The sequence below is a fragment of the Phocoena phocoena genome, chromosome 8 (genome assembly GCF_963924675.1).
Source record: "Phocoena phocoena chromosome 8, mPhoPho1.1, whole genome shotgun sequence".
Taxonomy (NCBI): Eukaryota; Metazoa; Chordata; class Mammalia; order Artiodactyla; family Phocoenidae; genus Phocoena; species Phocoena phocoena.
In genome coordinates, this window is record NC_089226.1 from 63,303,249 (window position 1) to 63,330,076 (window position 26,828).

General features: G+C 37.9%; 1 protein-coding gene across 1 annotated transcript in view; it reads right to left on the reverse strand.

Annotated features, from left to right (window-relative positions):
• The window catches only part of STK33 (serine/threonine kinase 33), a 153,842-nt gene that overhangs the window by 13,565 nt on the left and 113,449 nt on the right, over positions 1-26,828 (reverse strand). The window contains exons 9-11 of the mRNA XM_065882360.1: positions 19,311-19,386; positions 15,143-15,255; positions 14,602-14,687 (exon numbers count right to left, since the gene is read on the reverse strand). Of these exons, the coding sequence (XP_065738432.1) occupies positions 14,602-14,687; positions 15,143-15,255; positions 19,311-19,386 (275 nt within the window). The remainder of the gene's footprint in view (positions 1-14,601; positions 14,688-15,142; positions 15,256-19,310; positions 19,387-26,828) is intronic.

The window sequence follows — 26,828 nt, forward strand, 5'->3', positions numbered from 1 at the left end:
CTTGCATCCAATGTTGCTGCTGAAAAGTAAGATGTCAATGTGACTCTTGTTCTTTTTTATATGATATTGCTCTTTCTCTCTGGGAACATTTAGAATTTCCTCTTTGTTTTTGATGTTCTTAAATCTCATTATGTCTATTTTGTCAGTTTTTCCTTCTCTCTCCTATTTGGTAGTCTATCATCTATTTAGAGCTGAAGTCTTTCTTCTTTCTTTAATTCTGACGAATTATCTCTATTATTTTTTAAAAGATTTCCTTCTCTCTCTTTTTACTTTCTTTCCTGAGACTCCTATTATATGCATTTTGTAACTTTTACTTTCAATTCCTTATAGCTTTTCTTTATTTTTTCAATTTGTTGATCTTCACCTGTTCCCTTCTATAAAGTTCTATTAAAGTTCCATAATCTGATCATCTAGTTTTTTTAATTCATTCTTCAGCTGCACCCATTTCACTACTTATCCTATATAACTGTATCTCTATTTTAACTATTATACCTAAATGGTTCTACCTGGTTTTGCTTTATCATTTCTTGCTTCATATTATTAACATCTTCCCTTATCTCTTGTAGCATGTTCATCTTGTTGACTTCTAAATTCTTGAACTGCCTATTCTAAACTCTCCTAATGGTGTGTGAAATGTGGCCTGTTAGCTCATACTCCACAGGGAGTACTGGCTCCTCAGGAGGACAGACCAGAACCAGGCCTTCAGCCCCAGGAGCTCAAAATCCCTAGGCACCAAAGATCTGCCCCCACCAAGCAACTCCTCAGTTCAGGGTTTCAACCTTTTCAAACTTCTCCTCCAAGGAGGAACAACCCAAGGAGGAGGCACTTCTAAAAGTATAACCCACCTGTCCTAGGGTGTGGAGGCCAACAGGTAAGTCAATGCCTAAATCCAATTCCCACCCATTTTCCTTAGCTTCTCACTCATGCAGGGCCTCAGTGCTGCTCTGATTTTACTTTCTACTCCTGTGAGAGGACAGGCATCAGCGTCGCGAGGCAAAGGGGAACTTGGGTTGTTTTTGTCTTCCTATTTTACTTCCTTCCCTGGCTGTAACCTCACTCATCATACATGCCAGCTCAGAATATCCCCTTATCTTCCCAGGGGTTTTGCACACTATTCTCTGAATCCTGGTATCATGAGGTTTCTCTCTAAAGTTACTCTAGGTTTAATCTTCAGAGAACATGCAGAAGTCTGTGCTAATTCAGTACCTTGTCAGGAACCAGAGCCTCCTCCAGCTGGCCTTTCACTAGGTGGTTTTTGACATATAACCCAAACAGATTTAAAGAAATGAGTGACACTGCTACATCAAAATTCCTTCTACTTGTTTATAAGGTTCTCAGTGCTTACATCTATGAAAACTGAAAACAATAATACAATTGATGCTGAATACTGTCTCTCTCTAACATTAAGTAACATTCAATCATGGATGGATGGCTATCTGGGGGGAAATGTAGCCCTATCCATCCACTAAACAGATATTTTTCCAATACAATTTGACTTATGTTTGATAATTACTAACAATTATAATTACATTCCCTTGATCAATTATAAACAAATAATTAAAGTCACTCTTAAATAATTTTTAAAAATTTAGAGCCCTAGGGTCACGAGAAATAAAAATATAAATATATATTTGAGCTGTTTTTTGCAAAATGAAACAAATGATAGGGTGATTAGTAAAAAGTCTTTCATGCAAAAATATATAATACATTGGGATAAATGCAGTGGAAGAAATGCAATACAAAAACAAATTCAAAGAAATGAATGAATAATCTAAAGTTTCTTTTTTAAAAAAAATTTTTTAAATTTATTTTTTTATACAGCAGGTTCTTATTAGTTATCCATTTTATACTTATGAGTGTATATATGTCAATCCCAATCTCCCAATTCATCACACCACCCCCCCTCCCCGCCACTTTCCCCCCTTGGTGTCCATATGTTTGTTCTCTATGTCTGTGTCTCTATTTCTGCACCGCAAACTGGTTCATCTGTACCATTTTTCTAGGTTCCACATATATGCATTAATATACGATATTTGTTTTTCTCTTTCTGACTTACTTCACTCTGTATGACGGTCTCAAGACCCATCCACATCTTTACAAATGACCCAATTTTGCTCCTTTTTATGGCTGAGTAATATTCCATTGCATATACGTGCCACATCTTCTTTATCCATTCATCTGTCAATGGGCATTTAGGTTGCTTCCATGACCTGGCTATTGTAAATAGTGCTGCAATGAACATTGGGGTGCATATGTCTTTTTGAACTATGGTTTTCTCTGGGTATATGCCCAGTAGTGGGATTGCTGGGTCATATGGTAATTCTATTTTTAGTTTTTTAAGGAACCTCCATACTGTTCTCCATAGAGGCTGTATCGATTTACATTCCCACCAACAGTGCAAGAGGGTTCCCTTTTCTCCACACCCTCTCCAGCATTTGCTGTTTTTAGATTTTCTAATGATGGCCATTCTAATTGGTGATACCTCATCGTAGTTTTGATTTGCATTTCTCTAATAATTAGTGATGCTGAGCATCTTTTCATGTGCTTCCTGGCCATCTGTATGTCTTCTTTGGAGAAATGTCTATTTAGGTCTACTGCCCATTTTTTGATTGGATTGTTTGTTTTTTTGATATTGAGCTGCATGAACTGCTTATAAATTTTGGAGATTAATCCTTTGTCAGTTGCTTCATTTGCAAATATTTTCTCCCATTCTGAGGGTTGTCTTTTCGTTTTGTTTATTGTTTCCTTTACTGTGCAAAAGCTTTCAAGCTTCATTAGCTCCCGTTTATTTTTATTTCCATTTCTCTAGGAGGTAGGTCAAAAAGGATCTTGCTGTGATTTATGTCATGGAGTGTTCTTCCTATGTTTTCCTCTAAGAGTTTTATAGTGTCTGGCCTTACATTTAGGTCTTCAATCCATTTTGAGTTTATTTTTGTGTATGGTGTTAGGGAGTGTTCTAATTTCATTCCTTTACATGTAGCTGTCCAGTTTTCCCAGCACCACTTATTAAAGAGGCTGTCTTTTCTCCATTGTATATTCCTGCCTCCTTTAAAAAAGATAAGGTGATCATATGTGCGTGGGTTTACCTCTGGGCTTCCTATCCTGTTTCATTGATGTATATTTCTGTTTTTGTGCCAGTACGATACTGTCTTGATTACTGTAGCTTTGTAGTATAGTCTGAAGTCCGGGAGCCTGATTCCTCCAGCTCCATTTTTCTTTCTCAAGCCTGCTTTGGCTCTTTGGGGTCTTTTGTGTCTCCATACAAATTTTAAGATTTTTTGTCCTAGTTCTGTAAAAAATGCCATTGGTAATTTGATAGGGATTGCACTGAATCTGTAGATTGCATTGGGTAGTACAGTCATTTTCACAATATTGATTCTTCCAATCCAAGAACATGGTATATCTCTCCATCTGTTTGTATCGTCTTTAATTTCTTTCATCTGTGTCTTATAGTTTTCTGCATACAGGTCCTTTGTCTCCCTAGGTAGGTTAATTCCTAGGTATTTTATTCTTTTTGTTGCAATGGTAAATGGGAGTGTTTCCTTAATTTCTCTTTCAGATTTTTCATCATTAGTATATAGGAATGCAAGATATTTCTGTGCATTAATTCTGTATCCTGTAACTTTACCAAATTCATTGATTAGCTCTAGTAGTTTTCTGGTGACATCTTTAGGATTCTCTATGTATAGTATCATGTCATCTGCAAACAGTGACAGTTTTACTTCTTCTTTTCCAATGTGTATTCCTTTTATTTCTTGTTCTTCTCTGATTGCTGTGGTTAGGACTTCCAAAACTATGTTGAATAATAGTGGCGAGAGTGGACATCCTTGCCTTGTTCCTGATCTTAGAGGAAATGCTTTCAGTTTTTCACCATTGAGAATGATGTTTGCTGAGCATTTGTCGTATATGGCCTTTATTATGTTGAGGTAGGTTCCCTCTACACCCACTTTCTGGAGATTTTTTATCATAAATCGGTGTTGAATTTTGTCAAAAGCTGTTTCTGCATCTGTTGAGATGATCAAGTATGGTTTTTATCCTTCAATTTGTTAATATGGTGTATCACATTGATTGATATGCGTATATTGAAGAATCCTTGCATCCCTGGGATAAATCCTACTTGATCATGGTGTATGATCCTTTTAATGTGTTGTTGGATACTGTTTGCTAGTATTTTGTTGAGGATTTTTGCATCTATATTCATCAGTGATGTTGGTCTGTAATTTTCTTTTTTCGTAGTATCTTTGTCTGGTTTTGGTATCAGGGTAATGGTGACCTCATAGAATGAGATTGGGAGTGTTCCTTCCTCTGCAATTTTTTGGAAGAGTTTGAGAAGGATGAGTGTTAGCTCTTCTCTAAATGTTTGATAGAATTCACCTGTGAAGCCATCTGATCCCGGACTTTGCTTGCTGGAAGATTTTAAATCACAGTTTCAATTTCATTACTTGTGATTGGTCTGTCCATATTTTCTATTTCTTCCCAGTTCAGTCTTGGAAGGTTATAACTTTCTAAGAATTTGTCCATTTCTTCCAGGTTGTCCATTTTATTGGCATAGAGTTGCTTGTAGTAGTCTCTTGGGATGCTTTGCATTTCTGTGGTGTCTGTTGTAACCTCTCCTTTTTCACTTCTAATTTTATTGATTTGAGTCCTCTCCCTCCTTTTCTTGATGAGTCTGGGTAATGGTTTATCAATTTTGTTTACCTTCTCAAAGAACCAGCTTTTAGTTTTATTGATCTTTGCTATTGTTTTCTTTGTTTCTATTTCATTTATTTCTGCTCTGATCTTTATGATTTCTTTCCTTCTGCTAACTTTGGGTTTTGTTTGTTCTTCTTTCTCTAGTTGCTTGAGGTGTAAGGTTAGATTGTTTATTTGAGATTTTTCTTGTTTCTTGAGGTAGGCTTGTATTGCTATAAACTTCCCTCTTAGAACTGCTTTTGCTGCACACCATAGGTTTTGGATCGTGTTTTCATTGTCATTTGTCTCTAGGTATTTTTTGATTTCCTCTTTGATTTCTTCAGTGATCTCTTGGTTATTTAGTAACACATTGTTTAGCCTCCATGTGTTTGTATTTTTTACATTTTTTTCCCTGTAACTGATTTCTAATCTCATAGCGTTGTGGTCAGAAAAGATGCTTGATATGATTTCAATTTTCTTAAATTTACTGAGGCTTGATTTGTAACCCAGGATGTGATCTAACCTGGAGAATGTTCCATGTGCACTTGAGAAGAAAGTGTAGTCTTCCATTTCTGGATGCAATGTCCTATAAATATCAATTAAATCTATCTGGTCTATTGTGTCATTTAAAGCTAGTATTTACTTATTAATTTTCTGTTTCGAAGATCTGTCCATTGGTGTGTGTGAGGTGTCAAAGTCCCCCACTATTACTGTGTTACTGTCGATTTCCTCTTTTATACCTGTTAGCAGTTGCCTTATGTATAGAGGTGTTCCTATGTTGGGTGCATATACATTTATAATTGTTGTATCTTCTTCTTGGATTGATCCCTTGATCATTATGTAGTGTCCTTCCTTTTCTCTTGTAACATTCTTTATTTTATAGTCTATTTTACCTGATATGAGTATTGCTACTCCACTTTTCTTTTGATTTCCATTTTCCTGGAATATCTTTTTCCATCCCCTCACGTTCAGTCTGCATGTGTCCCTAGGTCTGAAGTGGGTCTCTTGTAGACAGCATATATATGGGTCTTGTTTTTGTATCCATTTAGCGAGCCTGTGGTTTTTAGTTGGAGCATTAAATTCATTCACGTTAAGGTAATTATCCATATGTATGTTCCTGTTACCATTTTCTTAATTGTTATGGGTTTGTTTTTGTTGGCCCTTTTCTTGTGTTTCCCACTGAGGGAAGTTCCTCTAGCATTTGTTGTAGAGCTGGTTTGGTGGTGCTGAATTCTCTTACCTTTTGCTTGCCTGTAAAGCTTTTGATTTCTCTGTCGAATCTGAATGAGATCCTTGCCAGGTAGAGTAATCTTGGTTGTAGGTTCTTCTCTTTCACCACTTTAAATATATTGTGCCTCTCCCTTCTGGCTTGCAGAGTTTCTGCTGAGAAATCAGCTGTTAACGTTATGGGAGTTCCCTTGTATATTATTTGTCATTTTTCCCTTGCTGCTTTCAATAATTTTTCTTTGTCTTTAATTTTTGTCAATTTGATTACTATGGTGTCTCAGCATGTTTCTCCTTGGGTTTATCCTGCCTGGGACTCGCTGTGTTTCCTGGACTTGGGTGGCTATTTCCTTTCCCATGTTAGGGAAGTTTTCAACTATAATCTCTTCAAATATTTTCTCGGGTCCTTTCTCTCTCTCTTCTCCTTCTGGGACCCCTATAATGCGAATGTTGTTGCGTTTAATGTTGTCCCTGAGGTCTCTTAGGCTGTCTTCATTTCTTTTCATTCTTTTTTCTTTATTCTGTTCTGCAGCAGTGAATTCCACCATTCTGTCTTCCAGGTCACTTATCCGTTCTTCTGCCTCAGTTATTCTGCTATTGATTCCTTCTAGTGTTTTGTTTTTTTTTTTTAAGACTAGTCCTTTGTTTTATTAATTAATTAATTTATTTTTGCTGTGTTGGGTCTTCTTTTCTGTGCAAGGGCTTTCTCTAGTTGTGGCAAGCGGGGGCCACTCTTCATCATGGTGCGTGGGCCTCTCACTATCGCGGCCTCTCTTGTTGCGGAGCACAGGCTCCAGATGCACAGGCTCAGTAGTTGTGGCTCACGGGCCTAGTTGCTCCGTGGCATGTGGGATCCTCCCAGACCAGGGCTTGAACCGTGTCCCCTTCATTAGCAGGCAGATCCTGAACCATTGCGCCACCAGGGAAGCCCCCTTCTAGTGTATTTTTCATTTCAGTTCTTGTATTGGTCATCTCTGTTTGTTTGTTCTTTAATTCTTCTAGTTCTTTGTTAAACATTTCTTGCATCTTCTTGATCTTTGCCTCCATTCTTTTTAGGAGGTCCTGGATCATCTTCACTATCATTATTCTGAATTCTTTTTCTGAAAGGTTGCCTATCTCCACTTCATTTAGTTGTTTTTCTGGGGTTTTATCTTGTTCCTTCATCTGTTACATAGCCCTCTGCCTTTTCATCTTGTCTATGTTTCTGTGAATGTGGTTTTTGTTCTACGGGCTGCAGGATTGTAGTTCTTCTTGCTTCTGCTCTCTGCCCTCTGGTGGATGAGGCTACCTAAGAGGCTTGATGGGAGGGACTGGTGGTGGGTAGAGCTGGCTGTTGCTCTGGTGGGCAGAGCTCAGTAAAACTTTAATCCGCTTGTCTGCCGATGGGTGGGGCTGAGTTCCCTCCCTGTTGGTTGTTTGGCCTGAGGCAATCCAGCACTGGAGGCTACAGGCTCTTTGGTGGGGCAAATGGCGGACTCTGGGAGGGCTCACACCAAGGAGTACTTCCCAGAACTTCTGCTTCCAGTGTCCTTGTCCTCATGGTGAGCCACAGCCACACCCCGCCTCTGCAGGAGACCCTCCAACACTAGCAGGTAGGTCTGGTTCAGTCTCCTATGGGGTCACTGCTCCTTCCCCTGGGTCCCGATGAGCACACTACTTTGTGTGTGCCCTCCAAGAGTGGAGTCTCTGTTTCCCCCAGGGAAAAGTCCTGCAATCAAATCCCACTAGCCTTCGGAGTCTGATTCTCTATGAATTCCTCCTCCCGTTGCCAGACCTCCAGGTTGGGAAGCCTGACGTGGGGCTCAGAACCTTCACTCCAGTGGGTGGCCTTCTGTGGTATAAGTGTTCTCCAGTTTGTGATTTGATTTTATTGTCATTGCGCCCCTTTTACCATCTTATTGTGGCTTCTCCTTTGTCTTTGGATGTGGGGTGTCTTTTTTGGTGAGTTCCAGTGCCTTCCTGTTGAAGACTGTTCAGCAGTTAGTTGTGATTCTGATGCTCTCGCAAGAGGGAGTGAGCGCACATCCTTCTATTCTGCCATCTTGAACCTATCTCTCAACTGCATTTCTAAACACTTCAATTCCTGGCTGTGCCTCCCTGGGAGGATCCTGAGCAAACCCAGGTCCTGTCCACATGTAGCCCCAGGTTGTCCTGAAGCCCAAATCCCAGCAAGTCCTATGGAGACTGAACTCCTGTTGCAAGGACGCTGGCCCTTCGAGTCCCAAAGCGGAGGACCTGGTGGTGCTTGAGGAGACAAAACTCTAAAGTTTCTGTTAAAGGATAATTTGTTCATAAATTTTTTAAATTGGATGAGATGGAGGTGTTATATATGTAAAAAAAGTTAGATTTATTTTTAATTACCAACATTTACAATATATAGGAAATTATATCCCTTGTAATTATTTACATTTATGATGAAAAACTTTTAAGCTCAACCTAAAAATATCTGAAGAGATTCGTTACTTTTCAGTCTTTCTGAAATTATTCAAGCACAGACGTTTGAATATACTGTTCCAAAAAGCACCTCATTCTTCTTCCAATCTACAAAACCAGTAAGTCTTCTATACTTTTGTCTTACCCCATTTTCCTAGTCACCTGAAAAAGTTTTTATTCTTTTTACTCTTTTATCTAACATTTCTTTTTAGTTGAAAAATTGTGTTGATTGTCTTTCTAATGTCTATTTCTCTCCTCTCCTCTGTTCCGTTCTCACTGCCCTCGTTCCAATCTTTATTATCTCACCTGAGTTCTATTTCAGTTCTCCAACTTTACTTGCCACTCTGCAAACCATATCACACATACTGTTGCCAGATTATTCTTCCTGAAGTTCTGTCTGCCCTGGCCAGCAATACATCCACCAACCCACTAACTGATAGAGTTGACCTGTGAAGAATCTTAGACTCTTGCTACTTGTTCCCAACCTGCTCCAATGCCTATCCTGTTCTATCTCCCCATTAAGATCCTGTTTCTGCCCTTCAGCCATGATCTGTGCATAAGGATCCCTCAAATTTATTCCTAGGGCCCTTCTGGCTTCACACTATTTCAGCCAGGATACTGCATTAGAAGAGGAGCTCCCCCCTCAGAATAGCCCACAGACCCCATCCAAGTCCACTCAAATCACTCCACAAGGGTTGAAGGGACAAAGCAGAAAACAAAACTCACATAAGTTCAGCTATGATCTGGTACTTCAGTGCCTTTCAGTAGCAATCCATTGTCAAACAAGTCAAATACAAAGTCTTCTCTATGTAGGCCAAGGTCTAGAGCAAAATAGCCCTAATCTGCCTTTACAGCTTAATTTCCCACTACTTTCCTACACGTCTTCTATGATTCTAAAAAACCAGAACTACTAATATACTTCATTTTTTCTTTCTCTATATCTTTGTGAAGTTCTTTCTATCTAGAATCCCCTGCCTTACCATAACTCCAACTTTAATTTCTACTTTTACCCATTTATTTAGAGTCAGATCACATATTACCTTCACTTTAAGTGGTTTTTGTAACCCCCTAAAGGGAATAATAGCTCTCTTCTTAAAAACCTAATAGTACTACTACTATACTATATAAATACATGTTTTATATATTAAATATAATATATATTTAATATACATTAATAAGTACAAATATGATATAAATATATAATACATATTTTATAGAATATATATTTTATACAGTATATATTATATATATATATATAAAATATGTATACACACACACACATCATATACTCATTCTCTGCCTGTGTTTTTCTTTTAAACTTTCCACTATGCTTTGGGCAACCTGTAGGAAGGGACTATGCCAGACTCATCCTTGTGTCCTCCACAGCACATAGTAGTTATTCAATAAATATTTGTTTGAATTATTAAGTATATATCAATCACTGAATTTTGAGTAAATGCCCAAGGTTCCTGGTTCATGAGCTTCCAAACATAATTCTTATTTATTAAAAAACCTTCATTAAAGAGGGCTTTCAAAGCGTATTCATATATGTAAGATAATTCAGAATTTAAGAATAAGTAAATATATCAATAGTAAAATAAAGGTAAGAGACTTAATATATTTAGGAAGAAAATATACAGTAGGAAAAAAAATAGGTATTAGAAAAATTACCAATAATTAGTTAGGTATCAGAAAATTCCAATTCTTTTACATAGAGTGTACAGGCTAAAGGTTAAAAGCTAATGACCAAAGCCTAAATAACAGTTTGTGAATTAGTGAACAAGGACCCTGTTCACACATAGGAAAGAGTGTTCTGAAGTTAGACTCCACAGTTCATTACAAGAGCATTTGTAAAGTGTGACTAAAAAGCAAAGTACACTGTAATTTGTGGTAAATCACTCAATGGGAGAGACTGTGTTTTATTCGTCTTTGTACCCACATAGTGCCCGATGAATTAAAATCAAAAGACACTTGTTACAGTCAACATAGACGTTTAAATGACTGCTGTCCCATTTAAAATAAGCCGCCCTGCAAGACTGACGCGCTATAATAATAATTTCCTTCCGTCAAAGAGCTTGCAATTGTTCCCCACTATCTATGGCAGGAAGTTAAAACTCTTTAGCCTGGGACTCAAGTGCCCTCACAATTTTCTTTCCTCTTCTAAAGTCTTATTTCCCACTTCTTTCCTTCAGGCATCTTATTTGTCAGTCAAATTGAACTCCTGATTTCACACTTGCTTGCCTCTGTATCTCTCTGTTCATCTGGTAATTTCTTATGTCATTTATCATTTTCTTCCTTGCTTTGTATCTTATACATAGCTTGTTTTCCTTATCATATTGTAAGTTCCTCATGTCAGAGACCAGGTCCTATATGTCTTTAACTATATTTTATTACCTAGCACAGGGCCTGGCACATGGTAGGCACACACAGAAAAAATCTGTTGAAGGAATTACTGAATAATACCAGTAGAGCTCAACTCCGGAAACTACTTTTTGACAAGCCGTAAAAGAAAAATGCTTTTGTTAATTTATGGCAGAGTTCTTAAATATAAGCAGGCATTAAAAATACTGGGGAAACTTGTTAAATATGCAAATTCTTGGTGTTAGTTGTTACCAGGGGACTTAATACCAAGGGCAACCATAACTATCTTAATAAGGAATGAAGTCCTGAACCACTGCTGAGAATGAAAAGGGCAAAAAAGAAGAAAAGGATAAAGAGGATAACAGGCACACTCTTGGCAGTGGAAGTCATCATCAAACTCTTCCTTTGTAGTGAAGTCATTATTGGCTGTTTTTCCTTGCATCTGATCTTTGACTTTTTTTTTTTTAATATCTGGTTTTTTGTTTTGTTTTTTATAAATTTATTTATTTATTTATTTTTGGCTGTGGTGGGTCTTCGTTGCTGTGCACAGGCTTTCTCTAGTTGCAGCGAGCGGGGGCTACTCTTCGTTGCGGTGCGTGGGCTTCTCACCGTGGTTGCTCCTCTTGTTGCAGAGCACGGGCTCTAGGCGTGCGGGTTTCAGTAGTTGTGGCACACGGGCTCAGCAGTTGTGGCTCGCGGGCTCTAGAGTGCGGGCTCAGTAGTTGTGGTGCACGGGCTTAGTTGCTCCGCAGCACGTGGGATCTTCCCAGACCAGGGCTCGAACCCGTGTCCCCTGCATTGGCAGGCGGATTCTCAACCACTGCGCCACCAGGGAAGTCCCGATCTTTGACTTTTTAAATCAGGATGACAGTATCTGTTTAAGACCCATTCACTTAAATGTACATAGCGAAGCAATGATTATTTTTCTCAGAATACTTTTCAGATATGTACTGTATTTCAAAATGTACAATATATAGGTAAACCATAGAAACTTTTTATCCCATAAAGCTCTTTGAAAAGAATGTTACTATTTGTTCGGTACTGGAAGATCAGTTCTGCTTATAAAGCAGTAAGGCACTGAGAGAACTAACGTGTTCTCTTTAGATTATTTCAAACAGGATATGAATTACAGGAAGCAAGACTTCAAGTGGTTAAGAAGAAAAGAGTTTTGCCTTTCCGAAGTTTACAAAATGCCAGTATTCTAAACTTCATACACTGAACTCCTTAGGATAGTCTGATATAGTACATGCTATCTGTCACTTCTCTATCCATTTGGCAAAGACTAGATAGAGACAAATGCTACAGAGGCTCAAAAATGGAGACTTCTGGAAAAATGACCAAAGCCAGAAATAAAGTTGTACTAATTAGAAAACAAATAATTAAATGGCCAAACCCGAATGTTGTGTGATGCTGAAAAGAGATAGATTTCTAAAGCATACCATCTGTTTTACAGTTTTTATTTTGCTGTACTGCAAATCTACTCAGTAGTTTTGCAATGATCTAGCTGCTAACTCATTTGCACAATTACTTTAGGCCAGAAATACTTATTGCACAGAATCATTTGAGAGTTCAACACATTCACAGAAGAGGGCAGATATAAACCATTTTTGAGTGAAGACAATTTCTTTAGTCCTTAAAGAAAATGTTATTCAAAAAAAATGATTAGAAATTGCCAAAAGAAAATCAGAATGCTATCACTATAAATTTATGGTATCTAAACCTATCTGGGCCTTCAGGGTCACCATCAACCCCTCTGTTGGCCATTCTAATGAAAACTCATTCTCATCTTGACCCCTCAGCAGCATTTACCTGGGAGCTGACTGCTCCTGCTTTCTCAAACACTCTTCTCACTTAACTTCCTTGGCACCACCCTCCTGACTTTCCTTCTTCCTCATCAGCTATTCCTTTTCAGCCTCCACTGCTAGCTTCTCCTCTTCTAAATGTTGTAGTGTTTAAGGCAGGGTGCTGAGGCCTCTTGTCCTTTCTATCTGTATTTTCTTCCTAACTTATCTCTTCAGCCCAATGGCTTTACATGGCATCTATATACTCAGGAATCACAGATTTATATCTCCAGCTCATTCTTCTCGAGTTCCAGGCTCATACATTCAATGATCTATTTGAAATCTCCACTTGAATGCTACATAGGCATCTCAAAGTTAGCATGTCTCATATGGAACTCTTGACTCACCACTCTTCCCCCAGAAAAAAAAAAAATCTATTTCTCCTACAGTCTTCCACATCTCAGCAAATGGCACTACCATCCAACCAGCTGTTAAAGCAAAATCTAAAAATCATCCTGATACCTCCCTTATCCTTATCTCTTATCTGATCCATCACCAAGCCCTATCAAATATACCTAAAAAATATATTACATTTATTTCTCTTCAACTCTATTGCTACCACCCTGTCCAAGCCACCATCATCTCTCAACATTACTACTGCATTACAAGCACATCATGTATCTGTGGTACCTAACACAGTGTCTAGCAAGTCACAGATGTAAAATAACTTTCTGCATAGATAAATATTACTTAGCAACATTCCTACGTCTCTAAGACAATCTCTAATTTCCATTCTCAGACATTTTCTGACATGCCTACAGATATTCATTTACTGAATCATCTACTCATCCAGCAATTATTTATTATTGTATTAATTGGTATTAGGTTTAACTGCATATTTCACAGTATCTCAAAGATGACAGACATTTGTCTCCTGCTCATATAAAAATGTCTGGAGGTAGGCAGTCAAGGGCTGGCATAGCAGCTCTATATGCTAAGAGCCCTGGTTCCTTGCATCTTGTTGCTCTGCTATCCCGTTTATAAATTCCACTCTATGATCTAATATGGCTACTTAAACTCCACCCATCACAGCTGCATTTCAGTCACTAGGGAAGAAGATGGATGTGAGGAAGGCCATACCCCCTCCATTTAAGGACACGTCCCAGAAATTGCTCCTACCTCCACTTAGATCTCATTGACCAGCACCATAACTAGCAACGATGGGGAAGAATTAGCAAAGAAGACAAGATAGCAATGTTACCAGCTAAAAGCCAGGATCCTCATTTCCACAGAAGAAAGAGAAAATAAATACTGAGAGGTAGTAGCATCCTCTTCCAAAGTTCCTGTTGTGACCAGGTAATGTTCTGGGTACAGGGATACAAAGATCAGTAAGACATAGGGTCACAAGGGCTTCCCTGGTGGCGCAGTGGTTGAGAGTCCGCCTGCCGATGCAGGGGACACCGGTTCGTGCCCCGGTCCGGGAAGATCCCACAGGCCGCGGAGCGGCTGGGCCCGTGAGCCATGGCCGCTGAACCTGCGCGTCTGGAGCCTGTGCTCCGCAACGGGAGAGGCCACAACAGTGAGAGGCCCGCGTACCACAAAAAAAAAAAAAAAAAAAAAAAAAAAAGACATAGGGTCACTGCTCAAGGCATTAGTCCAATGGGGGAAAGCAATATGTAAATGAATAACTACTCAAGATTTCAAGCCAGGCAACAGACACTGTTAGAAGACCTTGGCTTTTCTGAATCCCTGAAGATTCCTTGCATCCAAAGAGTTGAAAGAGAAGTAGATGTTTCCAGTGCTTTACATCACTAAACTATACAGACTGCTTCAATATTCCACAGCTTTAATAATGGACATTTCTCAGCTCTATTTTACTGGATTTGATACAAAAGAAAAGTTCATTTAAACCTCTATAAACATATATAAACAACTGTGGTAGTAATTTTAACAGTTTGAAAATACCCATTTCAGAAATGTGGCAACACTCAATAATTTTTTTAACTTGTCAGAAGATGAAACTAAATGATTGTTTTAAGAAGACTATATATAAACTACAAGGCCAGATGAGAAGAAATAAGCAATGACAGCATGCCAAAAAGAAAAAAAAAGAGGTAATACTGTAACTTACCGTTAACCACTGGTTATCTAGTAGTTCCTTAGCTGTGATTCTATGAGCAGGATCTACTTTCATAAGTTGTTTCAAAACACTTTTAGCTGCAAATAAGGGAAAAATCCTGAAAGTCTTATTTATCTCAACTATAATTAGTACCACACATTTTCCAGTTTATTTAGGATTAGGTCTGTATGATATGAAGGAAACTTCTCAGTTATAAAATAAATATCATCAGTACCAATGGCTAGTATTAAATAAAGTTTAAGGCCTATAGTGAGGTTTTATTGCCTGGATTACCTGGTTTATGGCTTATAGTAAAAAATTAGCTAGATGATCAGCAAATTTCCTCTTCAATTTTTATTATGCATTTTCTGTTTTTGCTGAAAGTTTCAACTATAACAAGCACAGTGAAGATATCACTATTACCACAAGTAGATAGTGTATTTCTACAAGTAAATTCAATGACTAACCAGAGATCTAAAGTATCTGAATTACTGGCTGCCTTTCTTATATTATGTATACTTGCTTTAGTAAATAATAACAAATCTATACTTACCAGAATCACTTATGGAATCCCAGACTGAATCTTTAAAACGTAGTTCTCCCTTTCTTATTAACTCAAAAAGCTTCTCTTCTGACCTTGCCATAAAGGGTGCTTCTCCACATAATCTACAACAAAGACAGTCGTTTTGTTAAGATTTGTAAAAAAATAATCAGAATGAGGCTATTAAAAATTAAGTTTCCACAGGACTTGGAAGTAGTGGTGCTTCATATTTAAGTAAAGGAGAGAAAGAGGTGGGAACTTCTCTGGATGTAGAAATGGAAGCGAAGGGCTTTTGCAAGATCTGTGCTAGGCTCTTGTATACATTGGAACTTCCACATTTGCAAATGACCCAAAGCTCTTCCAGGTGGGGAAACACTAAAGGGTTAAAATACAGAAAGGTGTGTGAGTTTAAGTGCACAGTAATAGTGGTGGATGATAGAGGAGAAACACTTCAACGTGAGCAAAGGTAAGGTAACACCCTAAGGTACATAATTCACATTGGACTTACAGAAAGATAGACAGAGTTATGAGAGTCTAACGAGAGTTATCAGACTCTAATGACCATGTAAGAGTTTTATCTGTGGTAAAATGCTACACGAATGTTAGTGATAGTAAGAATAACCCTGGGGTCTACAGGCTCTGAGTCAAAACCAAAAATCCATTAAAATGGCCACAACTCTTCAAAACTGATACATAAAATGAAGAAAATCTGAATGAGCAAAATCAGTCTGGAAGGGTGAAAGCTGAGTATACGTAACAACCAATATCAGTAAAGCCATGTGTATACAGTAAACATGGGCTTATTTGTAAATTCTGTAGTATGGGGACTATGAGCCCTTAGAATCTTTTAAAGGAAGCACCGTGCTATACTTTACAAAGAGCATGGCAAGCCTATGCTGCAACAGGTGATCTAGTCCAAAACTACAAGAACATGCATAAAAGTTGCAAACGTTGGCCATCATCTTTATCATCAACCCCAACATCTGAGGGCAACCCTGTAGACAACAACCAGATTTTCCCAATGACAACCAGAGAGAAGTTGGATCTGGACTCATCACAGAGGCAACTCTAACTCTGTATGTCTATTCTTCAACTCTCAGGATTATACTTTTCCACTTTACTATGGAAACAGTAAAACGGCAGAAGTCCATTGCACTTCCCAAATGCTGGTCTATTATGTACATAAGTATAATGTATAATGATCTCCAGGTCTCTTAACAGATTTTTACTGATTTTTGTTTTTAGTCATATTTTTCTTAAAGTTCTTAAAAAACCTTTCCCATGAATATTTTTTGAATAAGTCTAAATTTGGTAAATATCTTACATGACAATGATTTTCTGGGGGGGGAGGGGGAGAGCTGTTCTCATCCTAGTAATTTGTCAAACTAGGCTGGATAACACAGCTTTTCATTTACCAATAGGTTCTTGTTAAGTGATAAATATTTATTAAATTGTTCTGCAAACTCTCATTTTAATACTTTTTATTTCTCCAGCTCATTCTGACCCTCCTCTCTCTGATCTTACTTGCCTTACTACTGTTTAGTTTTAAAATGCAATAAAAAAAAGCCCAAAAAAATGGTCTTATGGACAATTACAATCTATTATAGCAAGTACAGGCCAGCAAAAGCCTGGCTCATTGAATCTGTTAACAACCAGTGATATGCACATTCACCAATTTCTTAGCTGCTCCCACACTGCCTGACTAGCATGCAACTATATAGCTCAAGGGCTACATTTTGAAAATTCCACTTTTTTCTGTCCTTTACAATTTTATTCACACAAAATGTATCTAATGGTTGGTCAATCAGCAGCGTATGAAATTTTATGATAGCAATTTTCTGCACATCCAGAAAAGGGAATCCAAGACATGAAAAATGCCTCTTAAAGCCTTCCGATTATTTTGCTTCATAGGAATCAAAACAGCAAAAGATAGTGCCCATAAAGAGTATTTATGTCAATTTCACCTTGAGAAAGTATGTTATCATTGTCCAATTAAGTAGCAATGAAACAAGGGTAATTGATAAACAAGAAAATAACCCCCCTGGAGAAGGTAATATGTTTGCACCCTTGTTGAAGGAAATTGTCTGTAAGACCACTGGGCTCAGGCAGATTAATGAATAGGCACTGATTAGCTAAGTAAGAGTCTACTGTAAAGAAAAAAATATGTCATTATTATGATACGCAGTCACACTCAGAAGCAGAAAAATTAAAATTACATCTTTAAGTAGGAGAAAAAAATTTAAGGTATGTAATACGCTATCACTTCCCTTAACACCAAATTCAAACTAAGAAGGCAGCAAATACCACATGAATGGTGTAATAATAGTTCACATGTATTATGTTTGACTTGTGTTGTCCAGGAAGTCGTGAGAGTATAAAACACTAATTTTAAACAGTTGTATTTTTAATTTAAAACTAAGGCTCAGAATTTTAATATGATTCTAATCAGCACAGAACAATGATCAAAAACTTTGTGAATACATTTATACTTTATGCAATCTAAGCGGTGATATGTCAGCTATCTGAGTTACAACTACGATCACAACATCCAATTTCTACTGCCCGTGTATTCCATTTCACAGGACTGTGAAAATATAACTACTGTGATGTCAATATTTAGAAACGATCTGGAAGAGGTAGTGCACAGTGAAATCTTCAATATGACCATAAAACTAATGTTGCATCAACATAAAAATGTTCATATTCACCAACAGGCAGAACAGTGACCACTAACTTTTCAGAACATCTCTTAGACAATTCACTTTAATTCAATTTAACAAACAAATATTGAGCACTGACTACATGTCTACTATTGTACCAGATACCAGGGATGCAAAGATGAATCATATCTCTGTCCTTCATGGAATTTAGAGTAAGAAAAACAGGTACAATACACATAATATAATAATTATATTCCATTATAATCTAGCTTTTAAAAGTGCAATGAGAACACAGAAAAGTGAACAATTTATTCTATCATATTTACACATGTGCAAACTTTCCTGATTAAATATGCTCATTATTTTGTTTTTCTTTCTACATTACTGTTTTACATGCATCTTCGTCTACTGCCTTAAATTCCAAAAAGTATACACATAATGAATGTAGTAACTGCTGGGGTAGAGGAGGACTTAGGGAAATAGAAGTCTTTACTGTGTGAGCTGGACACACCCAGGAAAGAGGTTAGCAGAGAAGAAAAAAGAACATCTAGGCAGAATGAGCTGCATGAGCAAAGACCCAGAAGCACGCAATACAGGGTGCCTGAGTCCTAAGGAGTGGCCTGGAGTGTCCACCAGCACAGGGTAAGTGAATGGGAACACATATGCAGACCAAGATTAGAAAGGCACTCTGGAGCCAGGCAGTGGAAGCTTTGTGTTACGCCATGCGGGGATGCTCTGAGATTTTTCTACAGCAAGGGAGAATTACCAGAGGTTGTTAATCAGGAAAGTAGTACAATCAGATTTGTGATTTAGAAAGACAACTCTGACAACTGTGTGAAGGGTGAACTCGAGGCAGGAGAACCGACAGAAAGACACTGTAATCTTCTAGAAAGGGATCGTAAGGAGAAACGATACAAGTGAAGAGAAATGAAATAATAGGTGAGGACACTTGAAAGGAAAAATACAGGCCATGGGGTTTGACTGAATCTTGAGAGTGAGAAAGAAGAGAGAGCAAGAAAGGCCAACATTTTCAGTAGCATGAAGAGAAGAAGAAACAACAGAATACCCCCTGGACCCTGGGCTGAACCTTTATCTGGTTACTGCCCGCTCCTCACACGTGCCCTGTCCATCAGGTGGCTCTAGTGCCAGGTCCCAGGACCTCCCTCTACCTGATGCTCTATAAGTGAATCTCTTGAGAAAATACAAAGAAGCTTTTGTTTTGTAGCAAAGGATCAGGGAGGTGCTGAGGCAAGTTTTTCATGTGGCTCAGATCATATAGTGCATTGTAGCATTTATAGATCAATGAAAAGAAAGGCTGAAAGTTATAAATTGATTGTATTAAAAAAATACCTAATGGATGCACCTGACAACTAATAAGACACCTTTTAGAATGACTTCCCAACTGTTTCTTTAGTCGCTTTCTTAAAACTATATTGTTTAGTTTTAATTTAAAGTCTATGTAATTCTACTGTTAGGGACCATCCATTCATTTTAAGTTGTACATTTAGCAGGGTACTTACAAAATGTACATTATGACACCTATGCTCCAAATGTCACACTGCTGGCTATAGTCGTGGGCATTGATAACTTCAGGGGCTGCCAAATAAGCAGAAATAAAATAATATTAATAATACAATAAATGACTTTTAATGCTTAAACACAAAGCATGAAAAATGTGCTGATGTGCTGTAATTTATTCCCCCACAGGGAAAAAGAGAACCAACAGCAGATGTTAAGTGAATAATGTATAGGCTTAACAACTGACGTCTCTGTATCCTCACCCCTGCTATTTAGCTTCTAATGGAACAATGGCACACACTGTATAGCTAAATGCACAACTCTTCATCTCTTTCAAATTGTTAAGAAATGATTTTGCAAAGATTGTGTAGTTATAGTAGAAGACAACAATATCTCAGTTCTTTGCCAAAAACAGAATTGAAAACATACCTTAAGTAGATACAATTTAAAACAAGCCCAATAGGTAGAAATCTGGATTTACAGAGAAACTAAGATAAACGGTTATAAATCACTTCAGTAAAATAACGGTAGTAATAATAACATCATAGCACTCCTATGGCAGTATGAATTATCTTCCACATTTTCTAAATGAGAAAACTAAGACAGAGAGCTCCTAGAACATAACTTGATCAAAAAGCCAATTAGTCCCAGGATGATGACTAGGATGCAGGCACTCCTGACTCCCCAACTCTGGGCTACTTACTTACAATGTGTCCACAATAGGGTTCCTTTAAACAATCTTCTCAAAGTAGAACTTTTTTTTTTACTTTGAGGTAGCACATTTTTTAATGATTAGGTTTTTTATAATGGCTGGCTTTCTAAAAAGTCACATATGATATTCCAGGAATATGTCTATTATACTTCTACAGCTAGGTAGCACCACACAGGGCCGACTGTAAGTTATACGTGGATTCACCCCTGCGTCGTTCAAGGGTCAACTGCGTGTATTTGAATAGAACTTTAAAATTTACAAAGTACTTTTGTATAGATGATGTTATTTGTATAAATTATGTTAAGAATCATGTGAGATGGGTATGTAGCCATGACTTACTTTGCCAGCGAGGAAATTAAGGTTCAGGTACCCATATGAAGCGACTCACCTAAAGCAACACTGTTACACAGCGCCTCCCATGTAAAAGGTGTTTTTACTTTAGAAAGCAGCTTCAATCACCCCCTCCAACATACACACAGCTTTTATAACTACTAAAAGCAAATGAAATTTCATTTCCTCTGCCTATTGTTAAAGGAACTAAAAAGCAACAACAAAGGAGTTAAAAGGTAAACAGAAGAAAGAGAACAGGCTCAACCATAATTAACAAATTGAATAATTCTTCTCTAAATCACTGAAAATTAAAATTAATATTTTCCTTTAAGCAATTACTTGTATTCTTTAACTCTACTTAAACTTTTAAAATATGGAATCATTAAAGCTCAAGTTGCTCTATGGCTGCATGTCTACGACAAGGGCAGATTCCGTGATCCGATTCCCTGACAGATCTCCATGTAGGTGCATCACACAGCAGGGGCCCGGAATTTGGAGCCCTCACTCCCTCTTTCGGAGTCACCTTAATTATCAGGGGCAGCTCTACTTGCACTGTCATCGCAGCTCTCACAGGGAGGCAAAGGCCAGACTGGCTGGGCCAAGAAGCCATTTAGGAAGTCAGCAAAGCTCCACAAACCATCTGCCTTCTCTCTTGTTCTCTCACTTGTCTCACAGTGCAGACAACTAATAAGCAGGCATAAAACTCAGGGTGCTTGGATATATTTTCCCCATGTAACTACAGACCAGATGTCTTTTGTCAACAGGAGGATATGAACAGAATCTAAAGTAGCCTCTTCCCAAATAAGATAAAACAATTTAGAAGCTTTATGCATCAAGTAGACAAAGAAACAATGAACTAGGTATACTGCTCAGCCATAAAAATGAATAAACTACTGATATAACAACACGGGTAAGTCTCAAAATCATTACATGGAACAGAAGAAGACAGACACAAAAGAATATATACTTATGATTCAATTTATATAAATTCTAGACAAGCAAAACTAAACTAAGGTAATGGAAATCATCAGTGGTCGCTGGGGTCTGGGTGAGGAATCGACTGAGAGGGACACAAAGGAAATTTCTGGGGTGATGGAAATGTTCTATATATTCACTGGGGTGGTAATTGTACAAGTATAGGTATTTGTCAAAACTCATTAAACTTTACACTTAAAATCTGTGCATTATATGTAAATTATGTTTCAATAAAGTATATTTTAAAGAAAACTACTAAAAGTACAAAAAAAAAACTACTAAAAAGTACAAAAAAAAAAAAAGTACGCTGGTGAGTGACTTTAATAATTCTCTTAGAAATCAACAGAGGAAGCAAGCAAGATTAAATTAACAATATTGACTGGGTGGCCGAGATGGCAGAGCAGGAAGGCCGTGAACTTCCACAGACACACCAAAATTACCACCACTTACAGAGCAACTGTCTATAGGAATGACCTGAAAACCAGCAGAAAACAATTTCCACAACTAAAGACATAAGTAGGAACTACAAGAAGATGGATAGGAGGGGCGCAGACACAGTAGAGTTAGGACCTACGCTCTCAGATCGGTGAGCCACAGACAGGAGGAATGTCACGGTCTTGAGGTCCTCCCCAGGGAGTGAGGGCTCTTGGTCCCACATCAGGCTCCCCAGCCCAGGGGGTCCTGCACCAGGAATACAAAGCACCCAGAACGTCTCCCTCTGAAAACCAGCAGGGCTTATGTCTGGGAGAGCTAGAGCGCTAGAGCAAACAAGAGACTCCACTCTAAAAGGGCGCACGCAAAATCTCATCCACTCTGAATCCCAGCTCAGAGGCAGCACTTTGAACATGAGTCAGACCCACTTGCTGATCTTGGAAAACCTCCCAGAGAGGGAGGGAGCAACTAGGACTCCCCCTGGGGACTGGCAGCAGCCATTTTGGGGAGTTCATTGTAACACGTGGACACTGGTGCTGGTAAGCACCATTTTGGATGCCTCCCCCTAGCTTATTAGCACCGGGACCTGCCCCACCCACCAGCGGGCACACACCAGCCCCACACCCCCTGGTAGACAGCTGCCAAGACCTGGCCCGCCCACCAGCAGACTTACACCAGCACTAAGGCCCCCATACCATTCAGACGCCATGTGGGAACCCAGCCTTGCCCACCAACAGGCCAGCAGCAGCCCCATGCAGTTAACCCTGCAGTAAGCCTACCCCACCTTCTAGCAGGCCCAGAGCCACTGGACATGACACAGCCTCAAAGCCAACCAGGCTGGGGGCCAGTCCCACCTACCAGTGTGCTCAGAGTAGTCAGCCCCACCACAGCAGAAGGGTGCATGCAGCCCACATAGGAGTTGCCCCGAGAACATAGAGCTCCAGTGACCAGAGAGGAGCATGCTGCTGGGCCCCACAGGACATCTCCTATATAAGGCCACTTCTCCAAGATCAGAAAACACAACCAACATACCTGATACATAGAAATAGACACAGAGGATTGGGCAAAATGAAAAATAAAAATGCAAAAAGCACAAACACATGAAGTTTAAATAATATACTACTAAACAACCAGTGGGCCATTGAATAAGTCAAAGAGGAAATAAAAATACCTAAACAGAAATAAAAATGGGAATACAATGATCTAAAATCTGTGGGACACAGCAAAAGTAGTTCTAAGAGGGAAGTTTATGGAGACACAAGCCTTACCTCAGGAAACAAGAAAAACCTCAAATAAACAATCTAGCCTTACCCCTAAAGGAACCAGAAAAAGAAGAACAAACAAAACCCAAAATTAGGAGAAGGAAGAAAAAATAAAGATCAGATCGGAAATAAAAGAAATAGAGACTAAAAAGATATAGAAAAGAACAATGAAACTAAGAGCTAGTTCTTCAGAAAGATAAAATGGATAAACCTTTAGCAAGACTCATCAAGAAACAAGATAGAAGACACAAATAAAATCAGAATGAAAGAGAAGTTACAACCAACACCACAGAAATACAAAGTATCGTAAGACATTACTATGAACAATTATATAACAATCAAATGGACAATTTAGAAGGAACAGATAAATTCCTTGAAATGTACACTCTCCCAAGACTGAATCAGGAAGAAATAGAAAATATGAAGAGACCAATTACCAGTAATAAAATTGGATCAGTAATTTAAAAACTCCCAACAAACAAAAGTCCAAGACCAGATAGCTTCACAGGTAAATTCTATAAAACTCTTAAGAAGAATTAACACCTATCCTTATCAAGCTATTCCAAAAAGCTGAAGAGGAAGGAGGATTTCCAAACTTATTTACAAGGCCAGTGTCAGCCTGCTATCAAAACCAGGTAAAGATACCACAAAAACGAAAATTATAGGCCAATATCACTGATGAACCAGATGTAAAAAATCCTCAAAAAAATCTTAGCAAACCAAATTCAATAATACATTAAAAGAATCATATACCATGAGTAAGTGATATTTAGTCCAGGCACTCAGGATGGTTCAATATCTTCAAATCAATCAATGTGATACACCACATTAACAAATTGAAGGGTAAAAATCATATGATCATCCTAATAGATGCAGAAAAAGCTTTTGACAAAATTCAACATCCATTTATGACAAAAACTCTCCAGAAAGTGGGTATGAGGGAACATACCTCAATATAATAAAGGCCATAATGGCATACCCACAGTGAACATCATACTCAATGGTAAAAAGCTGAAAGCATATCCTCTAAGAGCAGGAACAAGACAAGGATGTCCACTCTCACCACTTTTATTCAATATAGTATTGGAAGTCCTAGCCATGGCCATCAGATAAGAAAAAGAAATAAAAGGAATCCACACTGGAAAGGAAGAATTAAAGCCATCACGGTTTGCAGATAACATGATACTGTATACAGAAAATCCTAAAAATGACAACAAAGAACTATTAGAATAAATGAATTCAGTAAAGTTGCAGGATACAGAATTAATATTTAGATATTTATTGCATTGCTATACACTAACAACAAATTATCAGAAAGAGAAATTAAGAAAACAATCCCACATATGGATCAATGGAACAGAATGGTGAGCCCAGAAATAAACCTACACACCTAAAGTCAATTAATCTTTGACAAAGGAGGTAAGAATGTACAATGGAAAGAAGACAGTCTCTTCAACAAGTGGTGTTGGGAAAGTTGGACAGCCACATGTAAACCAACGAAGTTAGAACACACCCTCTCAACATACACAAAAAATAAACTCAAAAGGGCTTAAAGACTCAAATATAAGACATGATACCATAAAACTCCTTGAAGAGAACATAGGCAAGACATTCTCTAACATAAATCATACCAAACTGTTCTTAAGTCAGTCTGCCAAGGCAATAGAAATAAAAGCAAAAATAAACAAATGGGACCTAATCAAACTTACAAGCTTCTGCACAGCAAAGGAAGCCATAAACAAAATGAAAAGATAACCTACAGACTGGGAGAAAATATTTGCAAATGATGCGACCAACAAGGGCTTAATTTCCAAAATATACAAACAGCTCATACAACACAACAACAAAAAAACAAACAACCCAATAAAAAAATGGACAGAAGACCTAAATAGACATTTCTCCAAAGAAGAGAGACAGACGGCCAACAGGCACATGAAAAGATGCTCAACATTCCTGATTATTAGAGAAATGCAAATCAAAACTACAATGAGGTGCCACCTCACACAGGTCAGAATGACCATCATTAAAAAGTCTACAAATACAAATAACAAATGCTGGAGAGGGTGTGGAGAAAAAGGAACCCTCCTACACTGTTAATGGGAATGTAAATTGGTGCAGCCACTATGGAAAACAGTATGTAGGTTTCTCAAAAAACTAAAAATAGAGCTGCCATATGATCCAGCAATCCTACTGCCAGGCATATATCTGGACAAAACTCTAATTCAAAAGGCTACATGCACCCCTATGTTCATACTAGCACTATTCACAATAGCAAAGACATGGAAACAACCTAATGTCCATTGACAGATGAATACATAAAGAAGATGTCATACATATATACAATGGAATACTTTGCAGCAGTAAAAAAAAGAATGAAATAATGCCATTTGCAGCAATATGGATGGACTTAGAGACTATCATACTAAGTGAAGTAAGTCAGAAAGAGAAAGACAAATACCATAGGATATCACCTATATGTGGAATCTAAAGTATGACACAAATGAACCTATCTACAAAACAGAAACAGACTCACAGACATAGAGAAGAGACTTGTGGTTTCCAAGAGGGAAGGGGAGTAGGGGAGGGGTGGAGTGGGAGCTTGGGGTTAGCAGATGCAAACTATTATATATAGAATGAATAAACAACAAGGTCCTACTGCATAGCACAGGGAACTATATTCAATATCCCATGGTAAACTATAAAGGAAACAATATAAAAAAGAATGTATACATATGTATAACTGAATCACTTTGCTGTACAGCAGAAATTAACACAACACTGTAAATCAACTATACGTCAATTAAAAAAAAAGACAACAATCTCATTTACAATTGCATCAAAAAGAATAAAATACCTAGGAATAAATCTAACTAAAGAGGTAAAAGACCTGTGCTCAGAAAACTACAAGACAATGATGAAAGAAATTGAAGATGACACAAATGGAAAGATATACCATGCTCATGGACTGGAAGAATTAATATTATTTAAATAACTATACTGCTCAAGGCAATCTAGAGATTCAGTGCAATCCCTATCAAAATAACAATGGTATTTTTCACAGACTAGAACAAATAATTCTAAAATTTGTATGGAAACACAAAAGACCCTCCTGAATAGCCAAAATAATATTGAGAAAGAACTGAACTGGAGATATCATGCTGCTCAATTTCAAACTATAATACAAAGTGACAGTAATCAAAACAGTATGGTACTGGCACAAAAATAGACACATAGATCAATGGAGCACAATAGAGAGCCAGAAATGAACCCACACTTATATGGTCAATTAATCTATGACAAAGGAGGCGAGAATATACAATGGAGAAATGACAGCCTCTTCAATAAATGATGTTGGGGAAACTGGACAGCTGCATGGAAAAGACTCAAAATGGACTAGTTTCTCATACCATATACAATTTAAATAATCTCAAAATTGATAAAAGACTTAAATGTAAGACCTGAAACCATAAACCCCCCTAGAAGAAAACATAGGCAGTACGCTCTTTGACACAGGTCTTAGCAATATTTTTTGGATGTGTCTCCTCAGGCAAGGGAAACAAAAGCAAAAATAAGCAAATCAGACTACAACAAATTAAAAAGCTTTTGCACAGAGAAGGAAACTATCAACAAAGTGAAAAGGCCACCTGCTAAATGGGAAAAGATATTTGCAAATGATATATCTGATAATGGTTAATAACCAAAATATACCAAGAATCATACAACTCAACATCAAAAAACCAAACAACCCGATTTAAAAATGGGCAGAGGACCTGAATAGACATTTTTCAAAGAAGGCATACAGAGGGCCA